A 13250-nucleotide genomic window follows, 5' to 3' on the forward strand; every position below is an offset into this window, starting at 1 on the left:
AAACGCCCAGGCAAGACACTGGCCAAATGCAGACTCTGAGTGACGTCTGCCTGTCATGGCAGCTCACACCTACAATCCCAGGACCAGAGGGGCTAAGGCAAGTTAAAGGAAGGCATTCAGTGCTAACCTGGGCTACATAGTCAGTCTCAGGCCAGCCAGGAACCACACAATGTGAGAGCATGTCCCAAAGAAAATGGAAAACGAAATGGGAAAAAAGAAAATCTGGGGTGTTTCCTTATACTCTGCATTTCTAAGCAGCCCCCCGAGAGCACTCATGTGGCTGGCCTACATGCCGTACTTTGTGTACTGTTCTAGTAAGCCTTCTGTTGCTGTGATAAAAGCACGGACCAACAGCATCTTAGGGAAGAAGGGATCTGTTCGGCTTACAGGTTATAGTTCACCATCCGCAGAAGCCAAAGCAGGAACTCAAAGCAAGAACCTGGAGGCAGGAACTAAAGCAGAGGTCATAGAGGAACGACGGTTACTGGCTTGCTCCCCATGCCTCCCTCAGCCCGCCTTTCATACAACCTAGGATCCCCTAGCCCCATGGAGGCACCACTCACAGTGTTCCGGGCCCTCCCACATCAATTGTTAACCATACACTAACCTACAGGCCAATCTGATGGGAGGCGCATTCTCAAATGACTCTAGCTTGTGTCAAGTTCACAAAAATGAACTAGCACAGCTAACCAAAGTTTGGGTCGTTTGTTTTTGCGGTAATGAGAGTCAAACCCAGAAGCTTGTATATCCAGGCAATTGTTTTACTAACCACTGTGCTATACCACTGAGCTGTACACACAGCACCTCAACCACAGAGCTAAACACAGTGGGGTCAACAATAGGGAACCAGAACCTCTAAAGCTGTGAGTCAAAATAAACTTTTCTCTTTATAAGCTGATTTGTCTCGAGTATTTTGTTATAGTAATCAAAAAAAAATGGCTAAGATAATGTAAATTACTTGGCTCAAAGTCAGTTTATTTATAAATGGCAGAGACAGGATTCTAGCCCAAGCATGGAAGTTTTGCCACCTAGTTGATCCAGGGAGGAACTAATCATAAAATCACACTGGTCTACGGACAAGAGTGAGTCTTATTATTCACGGCATTTTGGTTGATTCTGATTCTCTGGTAGATACTGCCCTTAGGTAGCATTTTTGGTCAATTATATTGCACCTGAGTACTTCCCTGTGCCTCCTGGTTGTTAGTTGATTGATTGTTTGGTTTGTTTTGGAGGATAGGTGGGGTGCCTAATTTGTTGTTTGAGACAAAAGTTCACTCTGTAGCCCAAGGTAGGCTAGAACTCACAATCCCCCTGCCTTGGTCTCTTGAGCATTAGTATCACAGACTTGTTTGCTTTCCAAAGTGCATCATCAGAAAGCAAAACTAAGAAACTGGGAAGAGAGGTGACAAGCCATATCCTATGATGCAGTTCATCAATTCATTAGAGGAACAGGTCACCTTCACAGGAAACAACCCCTTAGCTGAGGACCACTGATGCAGGTGGTTTGGTTTCCTTTTTGCTTAAGAACACGCCATGTGGGAGCCCAGTGTGCAGGCCCACCCTTGTTTACATTCAGAATACTCATGACCTCAGCCGCTCTCCGCCCTTCGCACAGGTCCTTACTTGCATGCAAGCTCTTCCCCTTCAGATGGGGCCTTTCTGAACCATGCTTCCAGTCCTCTTTAAGGGACGTTCGGATTGTTCCCTCGCCAGTGCCACCGACTCTGCCTCTGAGTCACAGTTTATTTTTGCACTAACTTTTCACATCTGAGCATCTCAGTTTCGGCTGCCAATTCTTTAATGCGGTTTGCGCACGGACCGAGGAAAAATTCTGCCATTTCTATTTATTAACTCTGGACGTTAAGTTCTCTTTCCATTTAATCTTCTCTCATAAGCCATCCCATAGTAATGACTTCAAATGGCCAATAAGCTCTTCAAAACACACAAACATTCGCACAGAGTGAGAGCTGAGTTGGACAGGCCGGGAATACTTGGGTGGTCAACACTCCTGGCTCAACCAAGAATGAGAGGGTCTGGCATGTGAGTTTTCAGTGCTTGGCACAGAAAAATGGTCCTTCATTTCATTATGCTCCTCCCCCATCTCCCACGGACATGCTAAGTGACCAACTGTGAATTCACTTGTGCCCTAAGCCCCTTTTCATGCCCAACAAAAATATTAAACAATGCTTAAATACATTTACCTGTTTAGCAAAAACAAATATTTTCTGAAAAACAAAGGGGATTATTTTTCAGGCATAAATACTCTGAAGACTGCTCAACATAGAATAGCATAGAGCTGGCTTCTATGCCTAAAGAGACTGCTATTACCAGGCAGTAGACTAAACAGGCACACAGGTAGGTAACCACTGAGCATCCGAAGGCCAGCGGGCATTCATACACAGCCACCCATATATGGCCACAGCTACTGCTTGCAAACCTTGAACATATTTATTTATAAATTGGCCTAAGTTGTTGTCCCAAACAAGTCTGGCCTAGCTCAAAATCAAAACACCCAGACTAGCCATTATCTGAATTATCCCACGCTCCATGGCTCAGAATGTTCCCTAGGCAGAGCTCTGCAGCCGATGGCCAGCACTTCTGCAAGCCTCGCTGACTGTGGCTGCCATAGACAACTTCTCTAGAAAATATCCCTAGGCTCCCCCTGAACAGATTTAACCGGGACAGGGGGCTCTCAGACACCAAACGTACGTGCAGAAGTGTACCTTTAAAGCAAGAGTATAGGGAGAGGGGGCCTCTGCCCAAAATCCAGGGTGAGGAAAGGTCCAGCCACAAGGCCTACCCTTGTGAAGAAGGCAGATACCAACGGGAAGGCAGGGACTGGGTCTTTGCCCACAAGGAGTCTGGACTGCAGACTTGGGAGACACGGACCAACTCTGACCCTAGATTTTCACTTGGCCTACATGGTACTAGCAAGAACTATACTTTAGCTGCCAACTAGTAAGGCTTAGCACCTTTACACAGAAAGACCTCTGGGCTGGGGGTAAGAGAGGTTGCCTAGCAAGTGTCAGACCTGGGTTCCACCCCCAGCACCACAGAATTAAACAAAAGACCTGTGACCTCCTGCTGAACAGTTGGAACATCCTGCGTGGCCTCCAGGATCTGAGGCCTGTTCACCGCAGCTCGACCACTCACCACGCACCAGTCACCACACTGAAATGAAGAAACTGAAGATGTTTCTTGAGCCTCTGTCTCTTTTGAAGGTGCAGAAATACCCTGCTATCCAAGGCCACAGACAAGACGTTCTTCTGGGCTATAAAGAACATGGAAGTGCCAGGCATGATGGTGTATGCCTTTAACACCAACACTGGGGAAGCAAGGATTGGATCAAGGCTAGCCTAATCTACATGAGAGGCTCCAGACTAACCTGGGCTAAATATCGAGACCCTGCCTCAAAATAAAAAAATAAACAAACAAACAAAACACAACAAAACCTTGGAGGCAGCTTCCCTCTAATTTTGGATCTGGAGGTCTTGCACAGGCTTGTAACAAGTTTGTAACCTTTGCTTTCATTTCTTCAAAGTATCTAACAACAACATCCACCAAAACAGTGGAAATTAAGAGTCAAGAGAATTTTGTGTCAACTGGACACAAATGCTCAAAACCCCAGCACTGGAGAGACAGAGAGAGAACTGCTGTGAGTTTAAGGCCAGCCAGAAGACAGCAATGGTAGCTATGGAGTATGTTGGAGAATGAGGCCCTGTAACAAAAAACATATAAATGACAGGTGATAGTTATCAATAGAGATGCTGTTAGATGTGTAGACTGACAGATGCCAGATAGAGAGATAGATGATAGATGGATGCATACATATATACATACATACATACATACATACATACATACATACATGGTAGATGATTAACTGAAAGATAGATAGATAGATAAAGATAGATGTATACATACATACACAGATAGATACATACATACACAGATACATAGCTATTGATAGAGATATTGTTAGACATATAGACAGACAGATGATTGATACATACATACACAGATAGATACATAGATGGATGGATATGATAGATGAGAAATAGAAGATGAATAGATATGTGATAAAGGACAGATGATAGATAGATAGATAGATAGATAGATAGATAGATAGGCAGACAGAAAGGCAATATAGCGCATAGGGATACATACAGATAAAGGGGTAATATATGATAAGTCAATAAGTAATATATGATAAGTAAAGAAGAAAGAGAATGAATCTGTCAACAGCTCATCAACCTTGTTGGCATACAGGAAAAATAAAACAGAACAAAGCAAAAAGCAGCTTGACTCAATCTGGACCAGCTCCAGGTCCCTCTGCCCTGGAGTGCTTTCTGTGGAGCTACCAAGGCATACCACCTGTGGCTTTGCAAAAGCCATCCCACACTGCGCACGCCGGCTTGGACGGCCCCGCCCTGTGTCCAGGACACAAGGGGCACACGCATTACTTTCCGTCTCTCTTCACTGTCAAACAGCTCATGCCATCCATTCCCTACTTGCCCACTATTTTTTTCTGACGTGACAACCTGAAGGATCAGAAGGTGCAGGTCAGTGCCACCCAGGAGGGCCCAGAGCCACAGAGATACTTACATCACTGCTCTTGGGCCTTGCCAACGCCAGGCTGTCTCGGGCTAATGCCACAATCACATTGCTTTTCTCTCCAGCCCAGTGCACCACCATCTGATTGTGGGAGTCATTCAGACTGACCTGGAAGAGACCAAAAGGAAATCAAGACCCTTGGTGAGTGACAGCCTCACACACTGCAAATTGTGACTCCTGATCCTCCTCACTCACTCAGACCCTGAGGTGTGAAGCACGGGGTCAGGGCAGCCCTCCTCACTGCTCTGCAAACTCTCCCCTTAGCACCTTCCCCAAGAAGAAACGCCTGCCCCCACAACAGTCAGCGACACTGTGGATGTAGCCAGACTACAGAAAATCTTCCTGGGATATCACTGCCCAAGCTTTCTTTCATCCTTGGTGACATCAGTTCCCAGCTACTCTGACCTTTACTCCATATGTGTGATGTGCACTTGTAAAACTGTAAACTGAACACTGAAACTTCCTGTTCATAAAAAAAAAAAAAAAAAAAAAACTCACGATAGTTTGGGAATAGTGTGATGGAGGCAGGCTAGCCAACTGGGGATGGGCAATGGGCGGAAGGAATAAATGGGTTTTACATTGTGTGTGTGTGTGTGTGTGTGTGTGTGTGTGTGTGTGTGTGTGCTCACGTGTGTGTGATGCAGAGCACGTGTGGAAGTCAGGGAACAGGAAAACTTCCTGGAATCAGCCTCTCCCTTCACAGTGTAGGTTCCAGGAATTGAATTCTGGTTGTCGCTCTTGGCCGCAAGCACTCTTACCCACTGAGCCCTCTCACCATCAGAAGGCAGAATGAGTGTTCTATAGCACAGTAGGTTAATTATGATGGACAACAACAGTTCATTGACTTCAAAATGGAGATGCCAGAAGAGGGCACCAGTCCACATTATAGATGGTTGTGAGCCACCATGTGGTTGCTGGGAATTGAACCCAGGACCTTTGGAAGAACAGCCAGTGCTGTTAACCTCTGAGCCATCTCTCCAGCCCGAGCCACAAGCTTTTCAAACTTCATTCTAAGCCAGTGTTTGGGGGAGGGAAACACCATTATTCAACTTTAGCTAAGGAGACAAAAGCAAAGCTTCCTTATGCAGCTCCTCTACCTTTTATTGCTGCTGTTTGGTTGTTTTGAGACAGGGCCTCACTTAGTGATCACGATCCTCCTGCCTCAGCCTCAATGCTGGGATAGATAACAAGGTGTTGTCTAAACTTGACTTTTTTTTTTTTTTTAGTGTCTCAACTAAGGAAAAACTTCTTAGATCTAAACAGAAGCAGCCTTTAGATTACTGCTAACAGAAGTCGCCAGACGTTCAATTTTGTAAACCAGCAAAATAAAAACAGAACAAATAAGCCAACCAATGGCTGGGTAAGCCATTTCGATTTTGCCTGGTGAGGATATCGACAACCTACCTTGTCGCAGCTTGACCAGCTACTCTCTCAGTCTACTTCCTGGAGATGCCACAGACCCTTGCCCAGACTGAGAAAGCAAGGTGCATCCCTGGGACTGAGTTCCATAGAAGGATTTGAGAGGTGACCGTTGGACCACTGTACCCTGGACCACACACAACCTGTTTTTGTTCCCCATCCACAGGTGGCAACTCAGGATCCCAATGCCTCAGAAGCAGAAGAGGATAGAAAGAGCCCGGGTTGCTGATGGCTAGGCCTGCCACTGATCAGGAACACTCACTTTGAACTGATCAGAATTCAGAGATATGTTGGCACTACTAAGCTTTCAGGGTTTCTTTGTTAAAATTGAGGAAGGACATAAGCTCAGAGCAAAGAGCCATTCTTTGAGGTCACTTCTGCCTCATTGAAAACCAACTGTGTGGCTTTTCCCCTTTTCGCTATGCTGACTCTGGCTGAACCACTCCGAATGCATGCGTTCACTATACACTGGCAGACATCAGTTCCAAACTGACTTTTCAGCACACTTGGGAGCTATACAATGCTCAACCAACAAGCTCCAGGTGCATCGCTGAGAAGCAGCACAAAGCCTCCCCAAACCCAGTGCTTGTCCCATGGCTCCTGCTGAGCAGTGTCTCAAATAAGCCTAGTCGGCCAGCCTCCTGAGTCATCTCAAACCCACAGGCTAGGAGGACGATTTGCCTGGAGAGCTCATGCACGCATGACCCACACCAGCACCAACTCTTAGACTAATGAAAAGTTCGAGTGAGCCTACACTTCTCAGTGCAGATGTCTAGCAGGAAACCCTCCCCTCGCCACAGCTCCTCCTTCTTCCGGTCCCTTCCTCTTCCACCCTGACGCTCCCCACCTACTCCTTGGGGGTGCTCTCAGATGTCACAAGGGAGAAGAAAAACACCTGGGCCACAAACTTGGCAGCCAGCTCCACCGAGGAGCTAATCTGTAACGGCCCTGCTTTGGATTTTAAACACCTGCGTCTAATTTGATCCAAGAACCAAACATTTAAAACCTATCTGAAGTGAGACAGCGTCAAATAAAAGGACCCTTGATATTTCTTTAGAAAACGATGTTATTCCAAAACTCCACTTCTCGCTCCCAGTAGATAAGCCCAGGCAAGCACCAACAGAAATGTGCAAATCAAAAACTAGAAATTAATTATTTAACTCAAGAAGCGGCTAAGCGACTGCCCCCTTCCCCTCTGCCCCCCCCCCCCGCCCGCCGCCCTGTGGCAGCTCAAACTGTCCTGTACCCTTTGCTTCCCTTCTCTTCCCTTCCAACCTAGGCTTCCAGGAAGAAACTGGCAATACTGACAGATCAGAAGCCCACCAGCACCAACACCTCAGGTACTCTGGCTAAAACCTTGTCCCCTACAAAGCCCTCTGCGCCCTAGGAACCAGAAGGGAACAAACAGAGAACTGTGTGGATGGCACTGGGAAAAAGGGTTAGGAGCCTAGGAGAGTCACCCGAAGTTCACATGGGGTCTGAGATGAAAAGGCCCTCCCATATACAACCTGGCCACGCTCAAAGCCACGGGCAAAGCCCTCCCTCTGTCAGGTTAACAATCAGAGGACACTTTGAACAGGCGACAAAAGTGTTACAGGATCAGAGTGCAGAAGAGGTCTGGCAACACTTGCTGAGGTCTTTGTTGCAACAGATCCGAAGGGATGAGGGATGAATTGGGCACAAAAGAGAGGCATCAAAATATCCCAGGGTGTTCTTATAAAGAAAGCTTCTGGGGGGGCAAGCTTGGGGGAACACCTTTCTTTCTTTTTTTCTTTTCTTTCTTTTCTCTTTTAAGCCTTTTCTATCTGATGTCCTCTTTATTCCTAAGAACAGACTGGAAAAGGACAGCCCCACCGGAGGGACGGCAAAAGCTCCCTGGCAAGCAATGGCTTGTCTAAGGGTCACCAGGCACTCACACACACAAACAGTTCCGCTCCTTGCCTTGGCAGGGACCTCAAGCATATCCAGTCATGAGAATAACTCCCTGGTGAGTCACCACTAACCTTCAAGGCAGCCAGGTGCCCATCCCCCACCCCACCCCCAAAGCACAGGACCCGAATCAGCAGCAGGAATCAATGCACCACAAGGACAGACAAGGGAGCCGGGAGAGGGAGGTCAGCAAGCCATAAATTTTATTAAGGTTAAGATATATACAGTCTATTTTCCTCTTCTCCGTGGCCGTACTACAGGGAAAGGTAGGAAGCAATCCCCATAGGACTGGCTCACCACCCTCCACGGACGGTGACCAAAAATCCTACAGCCCCCAGGCCAGTCCCCAAGATCAAGAACCCACAGATTTCAGTAACTGGATCCCCTTCGTGGTGGTGTGTGTCTAGTTTGTTTCGCTCCTCCAAAGCCAGCCCCTCCCTATCAGCAGCCCTCTGTAGCAGCTGCAGACTGGTTCTACCAGCCTCTCCCACTGAGTTCCACACACTGATCTAGGGGACACTGGCCTGCCAGGGGGTGGGAGAAGGTAAGAGTGTGACTTTCCTCCCTCCCCCCAACACAACCTTGACGAGTAGTCAGTCATAACCACAACCCCAGGGTGGAAACAACCTTCCTTCTCTTCTTTTCTGGCTCACAGGGCATAGCTGGAGCCTGATAAATGAGACACAATTAATTGGGGCTGTAAAGGCAGCAGGGAGGGGCTGAGTGCCTCCGCTCAGAAGGGGAGGGGGTGCATGATTCCATGCCACAGGGATCTCTGAATCCAACTGCATCCTAGATGACAAACTAAACCCAGCAGGCCTGTCAGACCACTGCTAGGCTCATAGGCAAGGTGTGACGAGAGAACCCCAAGAGGCCACTTGGCCTAGGATCAGTACCCCAGAATTTACCTGGTTGAAAAACAGAGACCCAGAGGTCCACTGCCAAAGTGAGAAGACCTGTCAGGTCCTGCCCCACAGACGCTTACTCAGAAAGCCCTCGGAAGGGAAGCCATGAATGAGCATTTGAAAAACCCCTTCAAAGTCCACAGTTCATTTGGGAGATGATGAGCCTGGCCCAGTCTCTTGCTTCCAGGTAGTGAGAGGCCGAGAAAACACTGTTTTAGTGGATTGAAGAGAAATCAGCACAGCCTTTGATGGGGAGACTGGGGGGGTGAGGGGGAGCTGTCTTTTGGGATTTGCAGAGGTTGTTAATGAAGACTCTGTGTGATGCTAACCCATTGCTTCAATGCAGATAAGCATTAAAAGCAAAGTCCCAGACACACAAGGTCACACACTGCATGACTCAATTTATATGTAATATCCTGGGCAGGTAAATCCACAGGGACAGAAAGCAGATGGGGGCTGCCAGGAGGCTGAGGGAGAGGAGAAGAGTTTCTTTGAGACTAATGAGGATGTTACAGACCTGGACAGAGAAAGTGGCTACACAATGCATGGATGTACCAAATGCCACCACATTTTCGATGGCTGTTATGTAAATTCCACCCGATTCTTAAAGCCTTTCTATGACCCACGTAGAACACTACACTTCTCAAGTGCAGATCCAAATACCTAGGAGCTCCTACTTGTAAGAAGTACTTACTTCCTTTCAGCTCACTGTGAGCCCTCATGCTACCAAAATATGCAGCTAGGATGAGTCATAAAGGAGGCAGGGACTGGGTCTCTGGCCAAAGCAATACTTCAAAGCACGGTGAGCAGCATCTGCAGAGTCACAGCCCCACATAAACCTAGCTGCCCCCAGCTGGAGGGACTCTAGGTCACAGGCGCCATGCAGGACTATTAGCTACTGCAAGCTCCTAGCAATAGTCACCACCCACACCTCAGTGTAGCTCAAAGTCTTTCCCAACATCACCATCTCTCAGTGTTTGGGCATCTCTTGTTCCTCCAGCATACCCTAAGCATCCACAGAGGTACAAAGATTTGCTTATTTTTATTGGGGCAGGGGGAAATCTGCTGCTGTCCATTCCTCAGGCTCTCAGTTGTTATAAATAGACGGGAGGAAATAAATTGCTAGTCATACCAGGGAGTGATACACATCCCCATGAAGTGAGCACTGAGTTCTGCGAGATGCCAGACATCCTGTAGGCTCTTTAGTCATGTCTTACCTCTGAGAGCATAGCAAGGGCTTCTGGGAGAAATTAGAGTGGTGAGGAATTCCCAAGAAGGCCACCAAACTCTGTATGGCCTTTGATGTTTACCAAGGAAGATGGTGGCCCCTTCAAGGAATTGGGCCACGCCCCTCTCCATACATTTCTTCTGCCACTACCTCCTTCACGCCCTGACATGCCCAGCTTGGCACCATCATGCCTCTTACATGCTACTTTCTAGAACACACAACAAGGTGTTATGAACCAGGTAACCTGGTTTGCTTCTCTGCCTCACTGGCCTAGAAATGTTGTTGTTGTTGTTGTTGTTGTTGTTGGTGGTGGTGGTGGTGGTGGTGGTGGTTTTAATTCAACAGTTGCATATAAAGCCAACACTGTTATCCTACAACAGTGAGGAAAGAGTCAGCAGTCAAAAGTTCCCCCAAAGTACCTGACACCAAGGGGATCCTGAGAAACCAAAGATGGACTGCCCATGTCTAACATCAAGGTTTTTTTTTTTTCCAACCAGGTAACCTAAATGTGAGATATGCAAATGGGCTCCCAGTGTCCCCTTTCCAGACCAAGTTTCCACTATATTTAGAAAGCTCATTACCCTCCCTGGACTCCCTACCTCAGGAGAACTGAAATCCAGTTTCTGAGTGCTCCCTGAAGATAATAGCCCTGTTCCGTGGGTTCAACATACTCACTTGACCTTGGAGTTGGCTCCCGGAACTCACTAGCCACTTAGCTGACAAAGCTATGCTAGCATCCCATTTTATAGATGAGGAAGGAAAAGAATGACCTTGAACTCCAAGCTGGCATTTCACTACCACCCTCACTAGAGCTGTGAGCTTGCCACAGATGGATGGGACAGAGGGATGCATGGAGGCAGGAAGAGAAGAGAGAGGGAGAGGAGAGGGAGGAAGGGAAGGATAGTTTTTCTTCCTACCACACCAGGACAATAAGCACATTCTCACTGGCTTGCCCTACCAGTAGCAGCCCTACCAATCATTCACTGCCACACCCTCAGGGAAACATTGTCACCTGACTATGGCATATCTTGTTCCAGGAAGGCTCCATAGTAAAAGGAACCTGGGGGGAGGGGGAAATATATCCCTTCCTTTACTAGTGGGGAAGAAGAAGTTGAGAAGGCAGTGGAGGAGGAGAAGGGGAAGAGGAGGAAGAGGAGGAGAAGAAGAAATACTAATACTAATACTAATACTAATACTACTAATAATAATAAAATAATAATATCATCAAGGCCAGAGGACACTCAGAGAACATCAAACAACTGCTAACTGGAGAGGCTCTGCTGAGAGATTTACAGAGAACATTCTGTGCTGCCTTTAGACAAAACACAAAATTTCCAGCGCCAGGCATACAAACACAGTAAGCATCCCCAAAGCATACACCAGAAGCCGTGGTTCACCTGCCTTCTATGAGGATTTCCCTATAAAGCCCAAAGCCATTTACTCACTCCTTTAGAGACAAGAGTCTAGCTGTGCAACCCAGGCTGCCCGGGGAACTTACCATGAAGTTCGGGGTGACCTTGAACTCTCAAACCCCCTGCTTCCACTTCCCCCAAACGCACTTCTACTGCTCTCAGTGGGGTTCCAGACCACCCACTTTCCCCAGCTCTCCGGTTGGGCTCCGAAGCTTTGTTATAAATAGCTGCTTACTTTGTTCATTCAATAAATGTTTATTGAGCATTTACTGTAATCCAGATGCTACACTAGGTGTTCGGGAGGCACCAGACTTCTCCGTCTTGCCTCGCTTCTCTTAAATTAGTAGAGGGGAAAAAAAAAAGCACCAAGTAACAAATTTAATGAGTGCTTAAACTCCAGTTGTCAAACACAGGCCCTGACTTCATGTGGAGAGGAGAGCAGCATTTCCTGGAGGAGCTAATAAAAACAAAGCGAGGGAGAGAGCAGTGAGGGATGGAAGGCTGGGTCAGGAGAGAGACACACAGAGCTAAGGAGGAAGAAGAAAAAGAAGAAGAAGAAGAAGAAGAAGAAGAAGAAGAAGAAGAAGAAGAAGAAGAAGAAGAAGAAGAAGAAGAAGAGGAGCCCCAAAGGCTACCATATTTGAAAAAGTTAAAACAGCAGTGTGGCCAAGAGAGCCCAGGAGAAGGTGGGATTATAGGAGAACTATAGGTTTTAGGGGAAGGAAACGGAAGGATCTCACCAATGAAGGTAAGGAAGAAAGAAAGAATATGAGAAAGGGAGGGAGGGAGGGAGGGAAAGGGAGGAGGAAAAGGAAGGAGGAAGCAAGCTGTGGATCCCTACCCAAGAGGACGCCTTGGTACGAGAGACAGTGGTGTCATATACATTAGAAACAAGTCCGAGGCTCAGTCTGGGCCTTCGCCTCCACAATCCACTAGCCGTGTAACCTGGGGAAAGCCGGTTCTCTTTCTGAGCTACAGCATATTCATCTGGGGATGGAGAGGAACAGTAACTCTTCAAAGTTCACAGGGCTGTTGCAAGAAACCAACCAGAGATAAACCATGAACGTGTTTCATAAACCTCACCATGCATAGACATCACTTCTTTTCAGGTCCAAATGGCTTTCTGCCCAAATCAGCCACAACGGCCACATAGAAACTTAGCATTGGCTGGAACAGAGAGCCAAGAGCAAGGCGCGCCATAGGTCCAATAGTAAGACACCACACACTTCACTGACTCTTGGTCTAGTGGCTCATGACCCTTTTAGGAAGCCACCCCCCCCCCCATACTTTGACAGCAGAGCTCAGAAAGCTGGGGTAGCCCAAAGTCCATATCCCAAGACATCAGCACTGAGGTGACACTACTCCCCAGAGGCACAGCAATTAACCCTGAGCCCTCACTGGCCACAAACAAGATGACTAATCCAGAAGACGGCATCTCAGCCCCAAAAGCCAGGGAAGGCCAACTGTTATCTTAGCAACAGGCAATGGCCTGGTCTCAGCCTGGTGACAGGGGCTGGCCAGACCACTCTTCTGCTTGCCTGGTTCTCTAACTCTGTTTTAACAGCCTGTTCACCTCTCCTCAACCGTGGCCCAGCCACACCTAGTGCTTCTCCTCCAGCTTGGTCTCTGTAGTAACCCTGTCATCTCCGCCCCAGCACACCTCGCCAACTTCAGCAAACTCCATGCACAGTTTTAACTGCAAGATATATATTTTAGAGCGACTCAGCAAGAGGCTTCCCGGGA

At 47.5% G+C, this 13250-nt stretch overlaps 1 protein-coding gene across 1 annotated transcript in view; it reads right to left on the bottom strand.

The window, feature by feature from the left end:
- The window catches only part of SORL1 (sortilin related receptor 1), a 166683-nt gene that overhangs the window by 144718 nt on the left and 8715 nt on the right, over positions 1 to 13250 (bottom strand). Inside the window, exon 2 of the mRNA XM_084782514.1 lies at positions 4606 to 4722. Within this exon, the coding sequence (XP_084638640.1) occupies positions 4606 to 4722 (117 nt within the window). The remainder of the gene's footprint in view (positions 1 to 4605; positions 4723 to 13250) is intronic.

Source organism: Acomys minous (assembly GCF_964271855.1).
Source record: "Acomys minous genome assembly, chromosome: 5".
Taxonomy (NCBI): domain Eukaryota; kingdom Metazoa; phylum Chordata; class Mammalia; order Rodentia; family Muridae; genus Acomys; species Acomys minous.